Genomic DNA, 21,283 nt, shown 5'->3' on the forward strand with positions numbered 1-21,283 from the left:
CGTCCACGGACGTGTGCGTCCTCACGCTGGCACAGCCGTGAGGAGGCGGCTCTGAACCGGAGCTCTCAGCTACAGTCACCACCATGTATGAAAATTAATGTTGAAATATTAAAGCTGTGAGACAGTGTGACAACGTGATTTCATATATATTTCATTTTTATTCATTTCACCTGAGGAGGAAATAATTTCTGGTATTTAAAGAAAAGGTCAAAGTCTGAAGAAGAAGAATCACTTTGCAGTGAAACACACACAGGAGCAGTGGGCAGCATCAAGCGCCCGGGGAGCATATTGGGGGGTTAAGTGCCTTGCTCAAGGGCACATCAGCCAGCTAGTGAAAGGGGGGGGGTGCATTTTTCGCATTAATCACTCCAGTGGGGGAATCGAACCGGCAACCCTCCGATCGCAAGCCGCTTCTCCAACCTCTGGGCCACGGCTGCCCCCACAAAAAGAACCTCTCACCGTACCTGCAGAAGGACTTCTGTCACACTCACTTTGAGTACATTTTGATGATAATCTTGAATGTCAGACTTTTTTGATGTGTTTTATATGTTGGAATGGTGCTTTTATTTGAGTTAAGGACCTGAGTTCCTTCACGTCGACGCACTCAGGCCTCACTTTACCTTCTTCACCTGCAGCAGGTGTGTGTTGCCTCTGAAGTCTTTCATGTGTAGAAATCTTGTGACTCTGGGATCTAACAGTAACTGACCTTCTGTGCTTTAAGCCAGCTTCAAGTTCATACGGACAAACAGTTTACATATTTGACTTGTCTAAACTCAGTTTCCAAACACGTTTTGGCAGCGCGGCAGTGGACTCATTACAGGTTATTTCAGGTTAAGTGAGTGGCTGAATGCTGTGTTTTGGGGCTTTATTTGGACATGAGGTTATTTTGTCCACTGCAGCCTCCGAGCAGAAGACTGAACCTCAGATTTTACCCCAACATGGAGAAGAAGCTTCATGTTGATGCCACAGATAAACAAACACAGATGATGTGCACACAGGTGGAAGGTGTCTGGAGGGAGGAGTGGAAAGGGGAAGAGGAAGTGGAAGTGGAAAGACGGAGGGCTAAAAAAGGACAAAGTGAAAACATCTGTCCAGCAACAGTCTGACACACATCCTGTTAGCTGCTGACAGACAGACTGACTGACTGGGATAATGTTTAAATGAAGTGTACACTGATGTTTATTTTAATTTTCTGAGGTCCAGAAACATTAAATCCAGCTTTTTGAGTCACCACATTTGGATAAGAGGATGGAGCTGGTGGATGGTGACCTGATTGGATACTGAGAATCTGAGGACAGTCTGTCTTAGCCCCGCCCTAAAGCAGTCCCCTCTTTGACTGTAAATGGAAGCATAATTTACAGAATCAACCTCATGCTGTAGTGCAGCAGACTTCACACCAGCAACTGAGACCATAAACTGATCAGGAATCTGATTACTGAGGTCATCATTCAAGTGAGAAGTGGGCTGATTTTCTCATAAACTCACATACTTGAAACTAGTGCTGTCGCCCCCTGCTGGACATGAGAGAGACTGCAGCTTTAAGGCTTCACTTTTCAGTGTTGGCATGTCTCCCTCAGGATGAACTGTAATAATGTCCATGATCCTAACATTAGCATGTTAGCATTGTTACTGTGAACAGCTTTGCATACTGATGTTAGCATTTAGCATGTTTGCAGAGAATCAGCAGAATCCTGAAGGGGGGGGGGCACAGAGACAGGAAGAGGAACTGGTCCACTCACGCTGACTCAAAGTCTCAGCCCTGAAGACACTTCATGACTTTCAGTTTACTCAGTTTGAATTATATGACTGGACACAGCAACATCTGTATGGGAGCCTGAGTGAACATCTGACTGTTTGTATGGTGAGTAGACTCATTCAGACACACACACACACATTTGTTTTATATGTTAAGAAATGTAATTCCACAAAGCTTCCATTAAATGATGGATGATACTTGCATTGTTTTTTGGGTTTAGTGCACAACATCAGGCCAGATGTTAAGTCATCACCAAATAAGAGACGTGATGTTTATCAGAGACAAAATACAAAGCAAACAGCTGATGCAAAACAAACAGCACAATCGAGCCAACAAAGCTGAGTTTGTTTCAAACCGCATGCTGCTGTCATTTTAAATTTAAAAGCTGAATGTTTTTCCACTTTTCCACATGCAATTGAAAAATTAACTGCAAAATATATGCAGGGATGAAATTCAAAAGGAGCATACATTTACATTTCATTTCATAATTGTATCCTGTAAGATGTCAAACAGCAGTGAAAAAAAGACCAAAAGTCTTCCAATCAGTGGTTGAATATCTTTTCAAACAGAGATATTCAATAACTCACAGAGAAAAACATCAAACACTCAAACCTACAGACTTTAACACAATCGCTTCATAGAACAAACGTTGGCTGTTGGTTTAAAAGTCTGACTGACTGATCAACTCAACGTTTCAGCTTCAGTCGCATTAATCAGTTTGACTGACATTTTTGTATTTTAATGGTCAAATGACTACATGAGATGAAAGTGGTGAGCAGCGGTGGACGTATGCGAGCTCAGTTTTGGGTTTCCTGCCAGAGTTTGTGGTAGCGACCGCACATTCAGGCCACGCTGAGGAGCAGCTGAAGCGCTGTGGTTTGTTTGTTTTCTGAGTAAATATTGCATGTTGTGGTTAGATGACCTGTTTCCTGCACCCATTTTTCTTTGGAAACGACCTTCTGCCACCTCATCATTTCTTCCTTTTAGTCTTTAAATATCATTTTATTTTCTCATGAAGTGAAACGTCCTGCACGCGAAATAAATCCTAAGAGCTCAACGTGTGCTTCTCATTGAAACACACTCAGAAAGAAGTCAGATGCAGAGAAGAAGAAAATGCAACAACAGCAAAACAAGAAAACCCAGCAAGCTGCCCACACATCAGCAGATCAGACGTCGACTGCAGAAACACACTGACACTCAAACATCAGACTGTGAGCATGCAGTACGATTAGGAGAAAGTACAAGATCAAAGGTACTGGAGAAACGTTTTGTAGTTACTAGTTAGACTACTGGACATCAAAAACATTCGCTGTATTTCAGGATGTGGCAGAATCCCGTGCCGACGGTCTCGTCTGGCGTTGGGGTGGCAGCGAACAGTACAGCTGTGTGCGATCCGCATACAAATAGCAACATTCAGTGGGTGAAGTGGGCTCAGGTCCAGACCAGAACCTGCCGTCCCGGCCGATCCACCAGAGCAGGACAGTTGTGAGATGTTGTGTGCAGAATGAGAACGTGACGGTGACACGGTGGACCAGCAGACGGGTTAGAAGAAGAAGAAGAATCACTTTATTGACAGTATATATATTTTTACACACACACACTGAATTCGTCTTCTGCATTAATCCCATCCTTAGTTGAACACACACATGCAACACCCGGCAAATTACATGCAGTGAAACACACACAGGAGCAGTGGGCAGCATCAAGCGCCCGGGGAGCATATTGGGGGGTTAAGTGCCTTGCTCAAGGGCACATCAACCGGCTAATGGGGGGGGGGGCATTTTTCACATTAATCACTCCACCACACCCCAAAATTTTTCCTGCCCGTCCTGTGGGGGAATCTAACCGGCGACCTTCCGATCACAAGCCGCTTCTCCAACCTCTAGACCACGGCCGCCCCCCTGGCGCATGCATGCCGCCATGCCACCCAAATTACGTGCCGCACGTTGCCAGACGGGATCACGTACGAGCCACAAGGCAGTGAGCCCAGGTGTGATCCCTGCGGCACACCTGTCCAAGCACATTTAAACGTGACAGCTCGCAGTGACACCGTCTCATTCCTTCACACAAACGGGCGTCGCACAGTGACAGTGAGAGACTCTTGCTAAGGTTCTAATCTTGATAATCTTTGTCTGCACGTACACACTTCCTCTGAATATCATCTCATCTGAACTACTGTTCTACTTCCTATGGCAGCCGCAACAGGCCGAAAGCAGAAGTTGTTCTTTTCTTTACTGTATCACCCACAATGCCAACCAAAAGCCACGAGTCAACTTTAAAGAAGCTACTAACAAATGTCCGAGAGACATTCAGCAGAAAATCCATACTGAGTTTCAGTATAAATCTGCTGAGTGAGCAAATCAAACATCCTGATCTCATCCATGTCCCTCAGAGGATGAAACCTGTACATTTTAATGGCCCTGTGACGTCTCCCTCAGCTGGTTTCCGTCCAGTGATAAGAACTGATCAATAAATCATTAGTATGTCATTTGCTTCGGTCATCACTTCACTGCCAGATCACTGCAGCCTGTAGGGGGCGCTAACAGGGCTTCACACTGAGCTTTAGCCCTCTGGGTGGGCACTGAAACTGCGGGCAGGGGAATGAAGGAACACGTCGTAGTCCCGTAAAGCCTCCGGACGCTGAGCGCTCGTGGAAGCTAGTTAGCTGAGCTGGCTAACTGCTAGTTTGCAGTGGTGAAAGAAGTAAGCAGACCCTTTACTTCAGTAAAAGTACTAATACCACACTGTGGAAATACTTTAATGCAAGCAAATTTCCTGAATTTAAAAAGTAAGCAGCCAAATGCAGTACTCACAGTACTGCATTTGACTCACAGTGCAGTAAAATGTTCCTGTGATCGTCTTAATGTTTTACCTGGTGTGTTTGGATTAATATCACAGATGAATAAATCTTTTGCTGAATTTGAATTCAGTGCGAAGGGCATGAAACAAAGATCGGCCCCCGGAGTCGAGTCCGGACCCCGTAGCTGCTGGAGGGTTTGTGCAGCTGTTTGGTTGCAGTCGTTTAGTGCGGACACTTCGAGCTGGGAGGGATCACAGCTGTTCCACGTTCACGATGTGGTCAGCATAAACACAGGAAGTCAGAGGGTTGGTTTAAAGAAGACCCTGAAGTTTTTGAACATGAGCATTCCTTTCATATTTGAACTGGATGTGAGCGGCTTCGCGGGTCAGATCAGCGCAGGTGAGAAGCCTGAGTGTGACCTCTTCAGTGTTCAGAGGTTTCTCAGGTTGAGATCCTCCGGGTTGTTTTAGTTGCACTTCTGCAAAGAAGAGCAGAAGTCACCAGTTCAAGAGGAGAGCTAAAAATACGAGACTGGGGGCAGGAAAGCAAACGTCGGCCTGGTGTCGTCCTCACGGCTGATGTCCTGTTTGTGTAAGAGTGGATGAAGGAGGACGCTGAGTGTGTGTTGGACTGGGATGAATCAGCGCTTGGAGGGAAGTGTGTGTGAACAGCAGGATGATTTTTATTTGTGCATGAGCCCCAGTGTAAACAGAGCGCAGTGCGTCCCGCTCTTGAACATAAAAGGCTGCTGTGGGGAGTTAACGGAGCTTCGGCGCAGACGGAAGCTGCTCCTGTTTTTGGCGTTTAATTGTTAAAGGAGACGCTGAGGGTCTGCCGCTCGGTGAAACAGCTACTGGACGGATCGTGACGAAATGTGCTTCGGGTATTCGCGGACTCCTCGGGATGAACCGCGCTGACTTTGAAGATGCTCTGACTTTTCATGTAGCACCATCATCAGGTCAGCATTTAACTTTGGTTTACCTGCAGAGCTAATGACGTTCTCATCAGCCTCAACTGCACTTTGTGCTAACTGCTAATTAGCTAATGTTAGCTTGTCAGCTAAGCGATGTTGCACACGGGTGACCTCATACCTGATAAACATCAGCATGTTAAGCAAGTGGAATTCAGATGTGAGCATTTGGCTCAGATGTCTGTATGGCTGAAAGAAGAAAATATACAAGTACATGTACTGAATACTTGTACTGTATACAAGAGAGAGTCAGTGGCCTGGGATGTTGTTGGTTCTGCGTGACATCAAGAGGCGACTGGTTGGACTGGTGTCACTTCTTTCCTTTGTAAAATCCTATAAGAACAGACAAAGAAGACTCGGTGACTTCCTTCATGGAAGAAGAAGTTAAATTAGGTTCAGAACTTATTGTAAAGACAATCTGAAGTTTCCAAACGGTTTTGCATCCTTGTAAATGTGATCCAGTCTGAGACATGAGGATATACAGTGAAAGTGAAACACTTTCTTTATGTTCCCACTGTGTTGTTTGTGTGTTTCCAGGGATGGATATCCTCAACTCCACCCGCGTCCCCACCAACCAATCAGACTTCGGCAGCACCTTCACCCGCCACGTCCTGCCGCCGCTCTACTTCACGATCTGCGTGGTGGGGCTCATCCTGAACATCGTGGCTGCCTTTATCTTCTTCAGGGTGACCAGTGACTCGGGCCTGGTGGTGTACTTGAAGAACATGGTGGTGGCGGACCTCCTCATGCTGGTCACCTTTCCCTTCAGGCTGTTGGCTCAGCTGGGCCTTGGCGGTTGGCGCCTCCATGTGGTCACGTGTCGCTACACTGCTGTACTCTTCTACTCCTCCATGTACGTGGGGATCCTCTTCATGGGCCTCATCAGCCTCGAGCGCTACATGAAGATCGTCCGACACTCCTCCTCCTCTTCCTCCTCCTCCTGCAGGTCCCGATTTTGCAGGGCATCCTTGCTGCACCTCATGCAGAGTGTCGGCTTTGCCCGGGTGCTGGCGCTCCTCGTCTGGAGCCTCCTCCTCCTCTGCGTCTTGCCCAACGTCCTGTTGACCAGCAAGCCGGCCCATGAGGGGAACTCGCGGCACTGCATGCAGCTGAAGACGCCGCTGGGCGTGCAATGGCACCGGGCATCCACCCTCTTCAGCGTTAGCCTGTTCTGGGTGACCCTGCTGGTCCTCGTCTTCTGCTACACCTCCATCGCCTGCCAGGTCTACCGGTCGTACCGCCGTGTGCGCCACAACAACAGTGACATCCGCCGTAGGTCAAACCGCAGCATCTTCAGCATTCTGGCAGTGTTCTTCGTCTGCTTCGTGCCGTACCACGTCAGCCGCGTGCCGTACACTCTGAGCCAGATGCCAGCGTCGGGCTTCAGCCGGGACGCTCGCTTCCTGCTGTTCCAGGTGAAGGAGGGGACGCTCTTCCTGGCGGCGCTCAACGTCTGCCTCGACCCCATCATCTACTTCCTGATGTGCCAAACCTTCAGGGAGTCACTGCTGAGGAAACTGTCAGGAAGAGAGAGGAGAAGATCCCTGACCACCGCCCAGAGTCTGTCCAACATTTAGGACAGAGGAGACATGAGAGGAGACGAGAATCGTGAAGTATGAAGTGCAGACAATGTCCAGAGAATCAGTTGTCAGAGGTGTCCTTTCACACATGTAGGACAGTGTGTTCCCAGCTGCTGGAAACAGCTGGTTTAGACGAGGGGTTAAGCCTCGGTGGTGCAGGAGGTGGAGGAGAACGAGGAGGAGGAGGAGGACTCATTGCAGTGTCATGTTTGACTAAAGGAATGACTGGGGGAAAGAAGTTGGCCCTGAATGCACCACCTTTACACGTTTCTCTGAAAGCAGATCATTTCATTTATAGTTTAACTTACACATCCCAGTTTTCATTTTAGGAAGGCAGCATTTCTTTACAAGCCATCCGCCCTGCGAGATCTCAGGAAAGCTTTGAGGGAATTTCTTCACACTTGGCCCAAACGTCCACTTGGACTCAAAGATGAACTGATTAGAATTTGGAGGTCAAAGATGAACTTCACTGTGACGTCTTCGTGTTTTGAGTCTGGACACACCTGGGTGGAGTCTTGACTGGTGGGTGGAGGCGTACAGAAGAGGTCATTCCAGTTGTCATCACATCATGTTGTAATGTGGCATTTTCAAGACTGATGTAATGTATTATGTATGTATATCGTGAATAAACAGTCACATAGTAGTTTTTATTTATCTTTGGAGAACCACACAGATCTAACTGCTGTTGCGTTCGTTTCTCCTCCACATTCGTGTCGTGACTGACAGAAAGTTCTGCTGACTTGTGGTTTTGCGGCTCTGAGGTCACATGACTTACTTCTCTCTGGAGTGTTGCTCCAACCACAGGAACATCTGTAAGGATCAGCTGAGATCAGGAGTTACGGAGCGTAACTGCAGCCCAGTTTCTGTGTAGTTACCAAGCGTGACCACTGGGGGGCAGCGTGCACACATGATGAGAAACACTCATGTAAAAGCAGCATATTTTTTATTTCAATGTGAAATTAAAAAAAATGTAAAATTACTAAAATAATTAGGACTACTGCACAAACAAGTATATATATGTATATATATATATATTTATATATAGAAACAAATAAGTTCTTAAATCCAGCATTTCACTCCTCTACTTCCCTGGTTTCACATCAGTGAGTTTCTTTGAAAAGGTTTCTTGTTAGATTCGTGAAATGCGGTCTGAGGTTAACACACACTTGAGAGTTTTTGAGACGTTTCCTCTGCAGCTTAAATGTCAGTAAATACCCCACCTGTGACTCGAGTGTGGCTGCATGTCGACCAGGAGTCCACCTGCCTGTAGATCCGTCAGCGCGGAGTGTTTTAGGCCTCCCAAAGTGGTGTTCATTTGTCTCCGTCCACTGGCTTTCTGTGCAGCAGAGAGAAGACATCTGAAAATCCAAAGTTTTAATCTGATTGGCTCACCTGTCACCTGTACAAGAGCCTTTGCCGCCTACATGTAACTGAAGCTGATAACACCTGCATATCAATGAGAGCAGCTGATTCCTCCTCACGGCTCAGCTGGGGGGAATCCGTCGACGTGAACTTCCTCCATCAGGTCTGAACATGAACGCGGTTCCTCAGACTCGTTCTGACGGGTTTTCCCTTCAGGCCGCGGGGACGTCGTCTCCACGCAGGTGAATGAAGCAAACAGAGGCTACCTGCGGCCCACCCAGGAGTCTGTTTGTGTTCTAACAGGTTTCTGACTGCTGTGGGAACATTTTAGATTTTTTTATTTAATCCAGTTAGCTCAGCATAAAGACCGGAAACGCTTGTTTGGCTCCAGTCACAACATCCACCACCAGAAACTCAAACATGCACACGTCACCCGTTTTAATGATGCAAAAACGGCACTTGAACGTGTCGGACTCGTGGATCGTGGAGCCTCCACGTGTTGCTCGGCAGCTGCAGCCGTTTAGCCTCTTTCAGCTCGCGCTTTTGGTTTTGCGCGTCCTCCGAGCTGAAGTGAAGGACCTGCCTGTTAACCACGCCTCCCCGCGTGAGCCCGCATCACCGTCACGACCGCATCACCTCCCCCGGCAGGCGCGCGGTCCTTCCTGATGTGAGCGCTGTAGGAGGAAGTCAGAGATCACAGATATACTCTGACACGCGCACAGACAGGTGAGTGCTGCAGGTAGTGTTGTACTTTTACTGCACCAGGATTACATGGCTGTGGTGTGTATGTGCTGTTCGCACTGTGACTAACAGCTACATTCACATACTGTACATGACAGTTACTGTAGTTTGTGTTTTTGTGAACTCGTCTGAACTGGAAGTCTGTTTATTTGACGTGGATACGAACTTTAACGGTGGTTAAACAAGTAAACAGTTAAGTAAAAGTATGAATACAACAATGTCAAAACACTCGGATGGTAAAAATTGGCATTCTTCTAACAGGATGTGGCATCGGCTTCGTGTATTTGGTTAAAATATGTGCAGAAAGCCACATGAAGCTGGGACTTCTTCTGCTGCTGACTCTCTAACGTGTAAAATATTTACAACAAAATGATGCTGACGACGTGTGATGTTTTCAGCTGCTAACATCAATAAATAAGTATTCTTGTTTTCCGTTTCTTCTCGGGATCATAAGATAAAATAAATGATCTTTAGATCCATTAAACACGAGGGGTTTTGCTCTCTGTCTCTGGACTTTCAGACACTTTGAATAACAACCTGAACCTGCCAGCAGCAAAAACAAGAACTGAAGCAGGACGTGTTTCGGTGGCTCAACGTTCGCTCTCATGTATTACACTGCAGATTTAAAAGTAGTGGAATCATCCTTTAAAGTTTGGGACAGAGTTTAACAAAGTCAGCATGTAACACAGCAGTTTAAAACGACTTTTAAAGTCCACTTTTCAGTCCAAACTGTGCTGGAGCTTCTCGCGTTCCCCATTTAAAGAGCTCGGTGACCATCTGATCTTAAGAGGCGACGCCTAACAGCACAGTTTGTTAGAGTCAAAGAGTCTGGCAGCCAATCCTGGTCCAGTACTCAGCGACCAGACTTTACGGTGATGGAGGGCTCGTGAAATGACAAATATTTGCATGTGTTTTAAATAAGAGAGAAGGAGCAGGTGTCATTTAATGGGTTTTAACCTGGTGATCATACTGTTGTTCTGAGAAAAGCTTATCAGACACACATCAACTAACTGTCCACGTCTTAGCATGGACAGCTGGACATGTCAAACACGAGGAAGCAGGTTTAAATAATCCAGAAACAGTTGAAATGTGGAGGACATCATCAGAGGCTGGTTTGGTTTTGGCTGACAGAAAAGCGTGACAAAAATAACTGGCTGAGTGAAACTCTGTGAAGTCAGCAGGTGTCAGCAGCCTGCATGTAGGCTGACACCTTCTCACCTGTGGTTTTATTGATCACATAATCTGATTTTCAGCTCCGCTGCACACAACACGGAACAACAATGTCCGCTGTTACACATCAAGCCATAGCTGTTTTTCATCACGGCTTCCCTTTCAGCTTTGACCAGTTCCTGTATGCAGATGGATGGTGTTTAAAACAATTTAAAATAACACTTTAAGGATCATTCATCAGGCTTCGACGCTCTTTGAGCATCCAGAAACATGAGGGACCTTGGAGGAGGGGCGCTGACCCTGCCCGTAAACCAGTCCAACCGGACCAACGAGTCCACGCACTGCGATCAGGTCGACACCTCAGCCCATATTTTCTTCATAGTGGCCTACAGTCTGGTGTTTCTGGTGAGGCTCATGTATTCACATTCCTTCTTTCAATTCTCTCAAATCAGATCCTGTAGGTGCTATAAGTCCAGTTCCTGTCTTCTCCCTGTTTCCTCTGTAGGTCGGTTTGTTGCTCAACGGCTTCACCCTGAAGGTTTACTTCTGCCGAGCTAAGCAGCAGGTGTCCAGCAGTGTGACCATCTACCTGAAGAACCTGGCAGCCGCCGACTTCCTCATCAGCCTCTGTATACCCATACGAATCATGAACTACGCCAGCAGCTCCGTCCCCCTTCGCCAGATCTACTGCAACTTTGGCGCCTCGGCCTTCTATCTGAACATGTACGCCAGCATCATGTTCATGGGTTACATCGCAGCTAACAGGTAGGCCTGGGCCAGACAGCGGCGTGGAGGCCGGAGAGCAGCTTGCTATTGGCTGGTGTCTCTCAGCTTCTTTTCATTTCGCATAGAAGAGGACGAGGCTCAGATTTACGGACACTGAATGGAGCACAAAAGTCGTCTCACCGTTGCGGGGTAACCACGACGGTTAATGTCAGATTGACTGGAGATCAGCTTAACTGAAGCTAATGCTGTCAGCATGTGGAACAAGGTCTCAGTATAAAATCATTTGGTGTCACTGGCTGTTCGGCATGCAAACGAAGAGCAAGATCAGCAGTTTCATCCACCAACTTGTTGAGTTTATTTCACAGTCTTAGTCGTTTGAGGACCTCAGTGTCAGAGTCGAGCTCCTCACCAGAAAGGTTTGCTTTGGTCACGAACTCAGCGAACTCACCCAGGATGTGAAACTGTGATCACTGCTTGCCTCACAGCTCTCAGCCTGTGCAGAGTGATGTATGTGGCCCATATAGGCCTGAGATTAAATCAGTGTGACATGATAACTATTTCACAGACTGTCGTCTGGTTTCAGAGCTGTGGTCCTCCTGACTTCCCTCTGAAGCTTCTGTATTTGACTGCGTGCTGTGCTATCAAACCTTTTTTGTATCCATTTTCGCCCTTTGCTGCTGAGTACTTGAACACCAGATCGCAAACTCAATGCCAAGTGTCAAAAACAAAAAGGGTCTGGATCTCAGAACAACAGTACGGGAATGTTAAACAGAGAAACATGTTTATTCTATCATTAAATTCAGCAGCCCAGTATTAACAGCCACATCTGGATGATTCAGCACCTTATAACTTACGGTGAAGGTATCGGGGAAGCAAAGAATTCTAGAGGTTTTGTAACTAGATGTTAAAAATCATTGTCATCTTGTGTTGGTTCTGATTCATCTGCCTGTCGCCTGTCCAGGTACCTGAAGATCGTCCATCCTTTGGGAACCCACATCCTGCAGACGGTGCAGGCCGCCCACATCATATCCACGGCGACCTGGGTTTTCCTCTTGGCCATGACGAGCACCTACATCATCCTGTCGCTCGTCACCCAGGAAGCCGTACCGCCGATCTCCATCACGGTGAGCTGCGACGTCCTGCACAGTAAACAGCTCAGCCTCTTCTACAAAATCGTCCACACCAGCTCGCTTGCCATCTTCCTGCTCGTCCTCGCCTCCCTGGTCTTCTTCTACTACAACACCTCCCACAAGCTGTCGCTGGCGCAGCAGAGGCAGCCGGCGTCCCCCGGTAACAAGAAGCTGGCCAAGTCCCGCAGGAACATGTTGGTGCTGGTCAGTGTCTTCTGCGTTTGCTTTGTCCCTTACCACGTAGTTCGCCTTCCCTACGCCTTCCTGAGGAGGCAGTGCTCATGGAGCCAGGCGTTCTTCTATCTGAAGGAGCTGACCATCATCTTGTCGGTTCTCAATGTCTGCCTGGACCCTCTCATCTACTTCATCTTCTGCAAGGCCTTTCGGGCCCAGCTGAGCCTGAAGAGGATGTTCAGCACCTCACAGGTGGCAACGCACGGAGGAAACGCTGAGAGGAGGAGCAGCGATGGACGGATGAGCACCATCAAAATCAGGAGGAAGACGTCGCTCAGCATAATGACAAAGCAGATCAACGTTCTGTAGCTTACAGCTGACAAACATCCATGACTCATGTGGTACAAGTATGTGCCAAGACCGTGATGTGCTGGTAAAAAGAGAGCAGCCAATAAGAACTGGCCATTTGAGTCCCTGACTTTCTTAACAGAAGGTGTCAGGCTTCTGACAGACCTGCAGGTGGATGTTTTGCTCCATGCGCACCAGGAGATTCTGGCTGAACTACTGAAATGTGAGGGACCTGCCTGACATCAGCAGACTAAAGTTGTGGTTCAGACTTTGGGGTTCTCATATTTACATTTTTAAGAAGGAAACAGATGAATGCAGTGCTGGTTGGTGGGCGAGTGCTGCTTTTAGAGGAGAGGGAGACGTGCCGCTGATACATTAGTGATAAGAATCGAATGACTTTTAAACATCAGCATCCTTAAATTATGTTTACACGACGTGGTGCTGCATGTCACGTTGTGTCACTTTGTTACTGCTGTGCTGCAAAGAAGTTGAAGTTACAACACGGTTTGGGTGTCGCAGCACTGCTGCCAGTCATCAGAGCTCTTGGAAACTGAGTTTAGTTCCTGGTCACAAACTGCTAGTTCAGTTCCTGCTGTGTAAATTCAGTTTCAGAGAACATCAGGCTGGACGTCACCATTACTCACAGCCTGCATCCTTTCACAAGCTACAAAGAGGTCCAACAGCTGCGTTTCCTGCTGCACACAGATTGTATCAGCGTCAGTGCAGTTTGATCATCAGGCTAAACTGTTGTTTCATGTTCATTATTCAGTTTGCAATTCTTTGGCTTTCAGCGAGCTCAACACCAGATCTGTTGATCCCGTGTCTTACTGAGTCCAGACAGGCTGGGGTTAAGTGCAGAGAGCATGTGAGCCAGGCTCGGCCCTCTTCTTCTTCTTCTTCTTCTTCTGCTTCTTCTTCTGCTTCTTCTTCTTCTTCTTCTTCATTGTGTACACACAGAAAGTGGAACAAAGCACACAGTTCAGATCGCATCGAGAGCAAAATGTGAGACACCAATCACATCATTTGGCACATGCTGCTCACCTGGAAAAACCCCAGCTTTCAAAAGGCCACGCCCTAATTACCTGCTGCTTTCACTCTGGTCTCACCTGTTCAGAGGAGGAGGAGGAGGAGGACGTGAGCGTGTAAATCTGCTCTGTTTTTACTCTTTGTGAACGTACAGAAACGTTTTGTGCAGTCAGTTCAGTCGGCTGAATATTTCACTGAATCACAGAAACAAATAAATGTTTGATTGTGTTTGTGCGCTGATTTCATCCTCACATTAAAGGAAACAAAAAGGAAACGTTTTGCTGAGTTTCATACACCTGAGTATGTGAGTCTGGAGTTTCAGAGGTAGTGAGTTGTGGTTTTAGGGAACATATGGGCTGCTTCCACACAGCTACGTCACAGTGTTAAAACCTGAGAAACGTCACAGAAGTGCGAGGCCAGTTCGAATAAATGAGTCAGCAGCTGCTCTCTGAAGGCGTCAGCTGACACATTTCTGATCTGCAGCCTACAGCTTGTCTGTAAATCGTATTAATCACAGGACACTCCAGAACAACAGTGGAATCAGCTGTGGAGGCCTTTCTGTCAGACCTCGTCCTGTGGTGCAGGACCAGAGTGTGAAGGCACTAACCGCTGATACCATAAGCTTAGTGCTGCCTGTCTGGGTTATTTAAACTCACACACTCGTTTTCTCTTCCTCCTCATATCAAAGTGTGAAGATTATCAACAAACCGGTAGTGTCAGTCAGTCAGCCAGACATCACAGTCTCATTCAAATAAGTGACTAACAGTCATTCTGAAACCAAACTCATACATCAGTCAGTTGCTGGAAAGCCTGATAACAGCTGCCTGTGAGAGTGTGTGTGTGTGTGTGTGTGTGTGTGTGAGTGTTCAGGGAGGCGTGGCCTGTGGTCACACTGACGACACACAGCGAGCAGACAGGAAAAAACCTTCCATCCGTCTGCAGCCTCCACAGCACCGAGCACGTGATCTGTACCAGCTCAGCGGATCAAACGCACCCCGAAGGCCCGAGGAGAACCTGGACCAGCCGTCGGTCCTCGGGGATCCAGCACAGAGCTCATCACAGCAGGTAATTCAAGTTTATTCTCAACTTTATTGGTTAAATGTGACGCAGGTTCCTCCTTCAGTCTGTCACTGAGGGAGCTGAGGTGTGAAGCATTTTCCTTCAGACAGACTTTAACTTTTGATGTTTTAAGAACCAGATGCTGCTGCTTCGGCTCAGCGCGTATGGGAAAAATGAATCAGACATTTGTTGAGGTGAGAACTTAAATTCTGCCAACGAAACTTTGAACAAGAGACAAACAAATGACAAAGTTCATGAAAATTGAACTGAAATGCTTGTCGTTTTTGTTGACTCAAAGCCTTGACACATGAAGATGGCCAGCGGAAGCCAAAATATTCCTGATTCAAGTGCTGCCATCTTGTTGTGGTGATGTCATTTGGAGCCAGACTCTGTGATCAGGAGCAGCACTCCGCTGTCAGTCATGATGTTTCAGCCCCTTTTTATCACTTAACGAATTAAAGCCAAACTGATCAGAAAAATGAGCACTTGAACAAACATCAGTGTGATAAAAACAACCTAAAGTGACAGAAACCATCTTTGGGAAAAAGCAGATACAGCAGATAACTGAAACAAAAATCAAATGACTGCATGTGATTAATCAAAAACATTTAAGAGGGAAAGACGCAGACTGAAACTGGATCACAATCCTGAGGTACCAGTAGAGGGTTTGAATGAGGTTCTGTTGGTTCTGTCAAGTTCTGCATTCTGTACACTGCAGTACAAAATCAGTTACTCTCTTCTCATGTTGCTTTACCTTCCCTTTAAACAAAAACACGAGGAGTTGCTCTGAGGTTTTGTTCTGAATTAAATTCCCAGATCATCCAGTACAGCTGAAGCCATCAGTCGATTAATCAGTCACTGATCGTCAGTATTGATGATGTTTTTCAGTCTAAAAATGTGAGCTCTCCGTGGTTTGACTCATCTGAATGTGATAGTTATGATGCTGAGCTGTGGACTGTTGGCTGGACTGCACAGTCACTGTGAAGGTGTAACACAGTATTTTTACAGTGTGGCGTTAGAACTTTTACTTCAGCGGGGTACTTCCTCCTGGAGGGGTGCGGCTGGGCTCACCGGTAAAGCCGAGCGGCTGAAGGGTCCGTGTGTGGATCAGCCTGTGCAGGACATGAACAGTAGCTGCTTGTGTCGGAGTGAAATGAGGGAAAGTTTCCTGCTTGACGACTTCCTGCTGCAGACGTGTTTATGTGTGACCACAGTTTGTTTTGCATCCTGTACAGCAGCTCAGCTCGTGAACGCCTGTCACCTCCTGTCTGTTTTTATGCCGACGTGTTAGATGGGCTGCAGGAGCTCCTGGACGTCCAGAGGGACAAATCCAATGCCCATCAGGTCTCTGAGTGTGGACGGAGGGAAGTGACGAGGACACATTACAAACAGTCACGTGCTCCTGCTGTTTCCTTCTGACTCCACTGAAGCTTTGCCCCACAGTGTCAACAAGAGTTTTTTGTCTTAAATCACAAGTTTTATGAAGTTTCAGAGTTGCAAAGTCCTGATTGGTTCATAGACACATGTGACATCACCTTTGTCCAAAGCAGCCCCACCCTCTCAGCTGAAATGATGAAAAGCTTTCTAACTCTCTTCTTGGGTTCATATCAGAACCTCAGATTAAGAAATACGTGTCTTTGAAGAGTTTAAAGGTTCTGGGTTTCCTTCCCACAGGAGTCTTCGCTTCCTGTTTCCAACCGGACTGCGAGCCAGACTCAGGAGTCAGAATTCCTCAAAACCCTCCACAGTAAGCACAACATCAAAGCGGCGGCTGAAGTTGCCTGATCTTTACCAAACGATGACCAGGTGCTTTGTGTTTTTCAGCGCCAGGTGAGGAAGCTCTAATGATGCCTCCTCCCTCCAACTCCAGCTCTGGAGGAGCTGAGGAGGGGGATCAGTGCGTCGTCAATGACCAGATGGGACCTTTCACTGTCCTCTACATCCTCATCTTCGTCATCGGTCTGCCTGGAAACCTGCTGTCTGTGTGGGCCTTCATCCACAGCTCCAGAACCAAGGTAGGACTGAGAAATGACTCGAGATGAACCAGAGGATTTGGCTCAAGAGAGATGAGACAGAGCAGCTAAGCTGAGGTGAGATACGAGCTGATGATGTCAGCTCGGAAACATGAGGTCTGAGAGACGAGCTTTGAAGAGATGAGCTGCGATGATACGTCACATGAGATCTGATTAAATAGCTGAGATGAAAGTGGGCTGTGTGAACTTTGATATTTTCTCCTGCAGGTTCTAAAGGTTTCTGTTGTGCAGCAGCAGAGTACCAGCGTCTACCTGGTCAACCTGCTGATGGCCGACCTCCTACTGCTGCTCGCTCTGCCCTTCAAGATCCTGAAGGACCTCGGGGCGGCGCCGTGGAGCCTCATGGTGTTTCACTGCCAGGCCAGCGCCGTCACCATCTACATCAGCCTCTACGCATCCATCTCCTTCCTCGCCTTCATCATTATAGACCACTACCTGCAGGTAGGGCTGGTCATCCTCATCGCAGGGGCAGGGGGTGAAGATTCAGCTGCACGAATCAGACCACTGAATGAGTCATAGCTGTGAACCCACATGCAGTCATTAAGTAGGCTGTGAAACAAAGAGACATGTTGAATGCACAGCGGGTGTTGCTTCTGCTGGTGGTGGAGGTGGTGGAGGTGGTGGAGGCTGACGGCTCTCTCCTCCTGCAGGACCACAGCACTCTGCTGTCACTGCGGCTGCAGGAGGTCAGCTTTGCCCGGCTGCTGTCGCTGGTCGTCTGGCTGCTGCTGCTGCTCATCATGGTGCCCAACATGGCTCTGCCCATACAGGACGTACAGGTACTGCAGTACTACTGACAACTGCTAGAACCACATGCTAGTACTAATACTGCAGCTCAACATGAGCTCCTGGCGACTAAAATCCAGGAATAAAACTGGCCGATTAATCCTGCTGGTTGCTTCCCCAGCAGCCGACTGCTGCAGGGTTGCTTCCCTTTCAGCTGCATCAGCTTCGGCTGCTTCTCCTGTCTTACAGCTCAACTGTTTGTGTCTGTGCAGGAGCAACGCTACCTCAGCTGTTCATCTCTGAAGAAGGACATTGGCCTCCACTGGCACGCCATGACCATCTTCCTCAACACCGCTCTGTTCCTCAACGCCTCCGTCGCCGTGCTCCTCTGCAGCAGCCTGGCTCTCAAAAGACTCCTGAGAAGTCGCAGCGACTCCAGACTCTGGGCGGACGCCAGGCGGGCGGCGGGGAGCGTGGTGGCCTTGGCGTTGGCCTACATCCTCAGCTTCGGGCCTTACCACATCGTGCGGACGCCGTACACGTTGACGCAGACCAAAGTCATCACCGACTGCCACACCAAGAGGCAGCTGTTTCTGGGGAAGGAGTCGACGCTGCTGCTGAGCTTGCTCCACCTCTGCTTCGACCCCCTGCTCTTCTTCTACCTCTACGCTCCTTTCAGACAGACGGTCCGTGAGATGTTCCCCTGCGGCAGGAAGCAGGCAGCTTGTGCAGAGGAGCTGGCCACGGATGAAATGATGGAGCCTACAACATGTGTGGTGCAGGAGGAAGCGGTCTGACCACAGGCGTGCTGCCTGTGACGCAGGGATTCACACCCGAACCAAAGACCAAATCCCACGAGAAACAGAAGGTCAGGTAGCCAAGCTTAGCAAGAAGACTGGAAGCAACTGAAACTGCTGAACTACTGAAAACCTCGACAGTCCAGAGGTCAACAAAAGCTGTTTTTAAAAAATCCCCTCTACCCCCACACATCAGCGACACATTTAAAGTTGGCTCAGCCCGAAAAGGTGAAATGTTCCTTTATGCCCCAAACCAACGTCTTGGTTCCTGACAAGAAATTCTTTCTGACATGACTTATACTGTCCGTTCATTACGGCTCATCCCACACCAGCTGACCTCAGACCTCCAAGTTCACGTCAGGGACTTTTGAAGTTTTGAAGTTTGCAACCAATATTGAATTCTGTGTTGTATCAATAAACTTCTATTTTACATTTTTTTCTTTAAACTTTTTTTTGGGTGACAGCACTAATATACAGGATTAACTTGAGAACTTTTATTCCTTTGTTGTAGGCTGTCAAATCAGTAACAGACAGTAAGTAAACAGAAAAAACAATGTTGTTCATCAAAGAGTGACTCAAATTCTTGTTGATGTGGCGAACAGTAACAAAATAATAAGAATAAAATTGACAGAAAACTAGTAACTGAACAGTGGAGTGTGTTGTGTGATTGTGTGTTTGTACCAGCAGGTGGCAGCAGTGACCAGTCATAAAGCACATTCACTGACCGTCCAGACCTTCACCAGCCTGTCCCCTCTGCAGTCTGTGGACGTCCCGGCGAGGACAGGAGGTGTCAGGGTCGACACCTCAGTAAAGTCTGGAGTGTCTCAGCAGGACGGTTTCTGAGTCCAAACTGTTCTGCACACCGGATGTTAACAAGCTCACACCAAATATTCAGAAGGATGAGGTGGTTTCCGGCTTCGCCAGCAGCGAGATGAAATCCTGAAGACGTGATACGTGTTCTCTGTTTGGGTGGAGCCAGGCTAGCAGTTTCCCCCTGCTTCCAGCCACCATGCTAAGCTAGGCTAATTGCACACAGATGAAAGTGAGGTCTGACTGTGCCGAAACGCGTCAGACTCCTCCTTCATTTTGCCGCTGGTCTCCTGACGGCTTCTCGCTGTCGTAGCTTCGGCCCAGCTGGCAGACTGCGACTCGGCTTCGGTCTCCCTGGACTTCTTTGATAGGAAACATCTGGACTGTGTGTGTGTGTGTGCCCTTGATGCTGCAATAAAACACACAACTCTAAAATTAGACCCTGAAGACTCTGATATGAACTCACTTCCCAGATATGGAACTGAACACACACACACACACACACACACACACACTCAGCGAGACAGCTGGGTGTTTCTGTCCTGAAACACATACCATCACTGACATCACTAAGGCGGACACAGCAGGAGACATGTTGTCTCGTATGTCCACCGGTTGAAGTGATGAACATGTAAAAATCAAAGCTCTTGTTTTGTGTGTGTGAAATGTTGTGCTTCGACAGGAAGAAATCTGCAGGACTGTTCCTTAACATTCCACATGGCTAGCACTTTCCCCCTGTTTCCAGTCTTTGTGCTAAGCTAGGCTAATCACATGCAGCTCCACACACACGGACGGGAGGTTAAAACCATCAAAATGCAGAACTAATCCTTTAATCTCCCCTCCTCCTCCTCCTCCTCCTGTTCCTCCTCCTCCTCCTCCTCCTCCTCTCACTCTCTCTAAATATTTTTATTCTTGCCTTTCTTGTCACTCTTTCCTCTCTCTGTCCTTCTGTCCTTTTTAAGTCTGACTGGTCACCAAAATGCCACCAGACGACCCTTTTATAGCGAGAGAGAGAGGGAGAGCGAGGTCATCTGGTGTCGTGGGAAGAACGGCGCTAAAAAACACAACCGGACTACACACACACCCACACACACACACACACACACACACTTGGAGCTCATTTTGAACTGTTTTTCTGCAGCAGAGACGTCTCGCTCTGACATCTCACGAGAGCTCGGTTGTTGTTTCCTCATCTCGGTTGTTGAAATCAGCAGAATATTCAGCCGCGACTTTGGAAATAAATTCCTGCTGGCATTTCCTCTCAGTAAACTCCAAAGTCCTCCTTCCATCCCTGACTTGACGGTTGCGGTTGCCCCAAAGGTTTACACTGGAGCCAGCTGAGGTGACCTGTTGGACCAGTTCTGGTGAGTATGAATCACTTCCACACCAACGCATGGTGTATAACACATCCTCATGTTCCCCCCAGTGCTAATCCAAGATGGCTTCCGCCTCTGCTGGACTCACGGTCACGCCAGAGGCTGAGCTGACTCAGAGAGCAGACAGGCTCAAGTGGACTGTGGTCTGAACCATACGAGGTGAACGCGGCCTGTCGTGGCTGTCTTGGTTTTGACTTTGAACCAAACTGCAGTCAACCCGAAGCACAGAATGTGAATGTCTGAAGGTCTGAGCTCCACCTGCCGTCCACCTCCACCTCTACATGTCCCCGAGGCAGATGGGACGTCTGGGATTAAAGAAGTCAGACGTGTACCTCCAGGTTGTTTGTAGGAGACAGACTTCACCGCACTGGAGACCTCCTGGAGCTCGTTTGTCAGGCCCGGTCATGTGGTCTGATCTCAGTGATCGGCTGTTGTCCATCAGGTCCTCCTTCAGCTGGGACCCTCAAAGACACGTTTAAAAGTTAAAACTGAAATGATGACAGTCTGTGGCTCAGGTTGGCGGACAGGATTAAACTCACTGACCTCAGCACGTCACATTAACATCACATCATCGACGGGACAGGAATACATCCAGCAGAGAGGCAGACAGGCAGAGAGGCAGACAGGCAGAGAGACAGGCAGGCAGAGAGACGGGGAGAGCAGTGGAATGAGAGAGAATGGAGAGATGGAGGGAGAGAG

The 21,283-nt window shown here is 47.9% G+C and overlaps 2 protein-coding genes and 1 long non-coding RNA gene across 8 annotated transcripts; 2 read left to right on the top strand and 1 right to left on the bottom strand.

Annotated features, from left to right (window-relative positions):
• Nucleotides 1–1,652: 1,652 nt before the first annotated feature.
• LOC124059774 (P2Y purinoceptor 14-like) lies at nt 1,653–7,749 on the top strand. Of its 3 annotated transcripts, none has more exons than XM_046390104.1 (2): nt 1,653–1,861; nt 6,064–7,749. In XM_046390104.1, the coding sequence occupies exon 2, from the start codon at nt 6,066–6,068 to the stop codon at nt 7,101–7,103; it is 1,038 nt and encodes a 345-aa protein (XP_046246060.1). In that variant the 5' UTR covers nt 1,653–1,861; nt 6,064–6,065; the 3' UTR covers nt 7,104–7,749. The 3 variants fall into 3 exon arrangements, with proteins under 3 accessions (XP_046246060.1, XP_046246058.1, XP_046246059.1); XM_046390102.1 differs by lacking the exon at nt 1,653–1,861 and adding an exon at nt 4,655–4,955; XM_046390103.1 differs by lacking the exon at nt 1,653–1,861 and adding an exon at nt 5,384–5,514.
• LOC124059776 lies at nt 5,461–8,984 on the bottom strand. Its single transcript, XR_006843431.1, has 3 exons — nt 8,327–8,984; nt 7,882–7,993; nt 5,461–5,859 (listed from the first exon to the last, which is right to left on the bottom strand). It is a non-coding gene; the product is annotated as an uncharacterized LOC124059776 (long non-coding RNA).
• A 73-nt stretch (nt 8,985–9,057) lies between these two features.
• Nucleotides 9,058–18,830, top strand: LOC124059775 (probable G-protein coupled receptor 171). Of its 4 annotated transcripts, none has more exons than XM_046390105.1 (7): nt 12,798–13,891; nt 14,647–14,848; nt 16,517–16,622; nt 16,685–16,857; nt 17,092–17,316; nt 17,526–17,654; nt 17,874–18,830. In XM_046390105.1, exons 4-7 carry the CDS (start codon nt 16,687–16,689, stop codon nt 18,396–18,398), a joined length of 1,050 nt encoding a protein of 349 aa, XP_046246061.1. In that variant the 5' UTR covers nt 12,798–13,891; nt 14,647–14,848; nt 16,517–16,622; nt 16,685–16,686; the 3' UTR covers nt 18,399–18,830. The 4 variants fall into 4 exon arrangements, 3 of the variants coding, with proteins under 3 accessions (XP_046246061.1, XP_046246063.1, XP_046246064.1); XM_046390107.1 differs by having other exon boundaries at nt 12,800–13,891; nt 17,107–17,316; XM_046390108.1 differs by having other exon boundaries at nt 12,800–13,891; nt 17,110–17,316.
• The last annotated feature ends 2,453 nt before the right edge of the window (nt 18,831–21,283 follow it).

Source organism: Scatophagus argus, chromosome 5 (assembly GCF_020382885.2).
Source record: "Scatophagus argus isolate fScaArg1 chromosome 5, fScaArg1.pri, whole genome shotgun sequence".
In the NCBI taxonomy this organism is placed as follows: Eukaryota; Metazoa; Chordata; class Actinopteri; family Scatophagidae; genus Scatophagus; species Scatophagus argus.

Excerpts from the sequence above, each read along its gene's own strand:
- LOC124059774 (XM_046390102.1), top strand. The coding sequence starts at position 4,655 with ATGAATAAATCTTTTGCTGAATTTGAATTCAGTGCGAAGGGCATGAAA. Across the intron at positions 4,956-6,063 it reads CGCGGGTCAGATCAGCGCAG|GGATGGATATCCTCAACTCC; the intron begins GTGAGAAGCCTG and ends GTGTGTTTCCAG.
- LOC124059775 (XM_046390105.1), top strand. The coding sequence starts at position 16,687 with ATGATGCCTCCTCCCTCCAACTCCAGCTCTGGAGGAGCTGAGGAGGGG. Across the intron at positions 17,317-17,525 it reads TTATAGACCACTACCTGCAG|GACCACAGCACTCTGCTGTC; the intron begins GTAGGGCTGGTC and ends CTCCTCCTGCAG. Across the intron at positions 17,655-17,873 it reads TGCCCATACAGGACGTACAG|GAGCAACGCTACCTCAGCTG; the intron begins GTACTGCAGTAC and ends GTGTCTGTGCAG.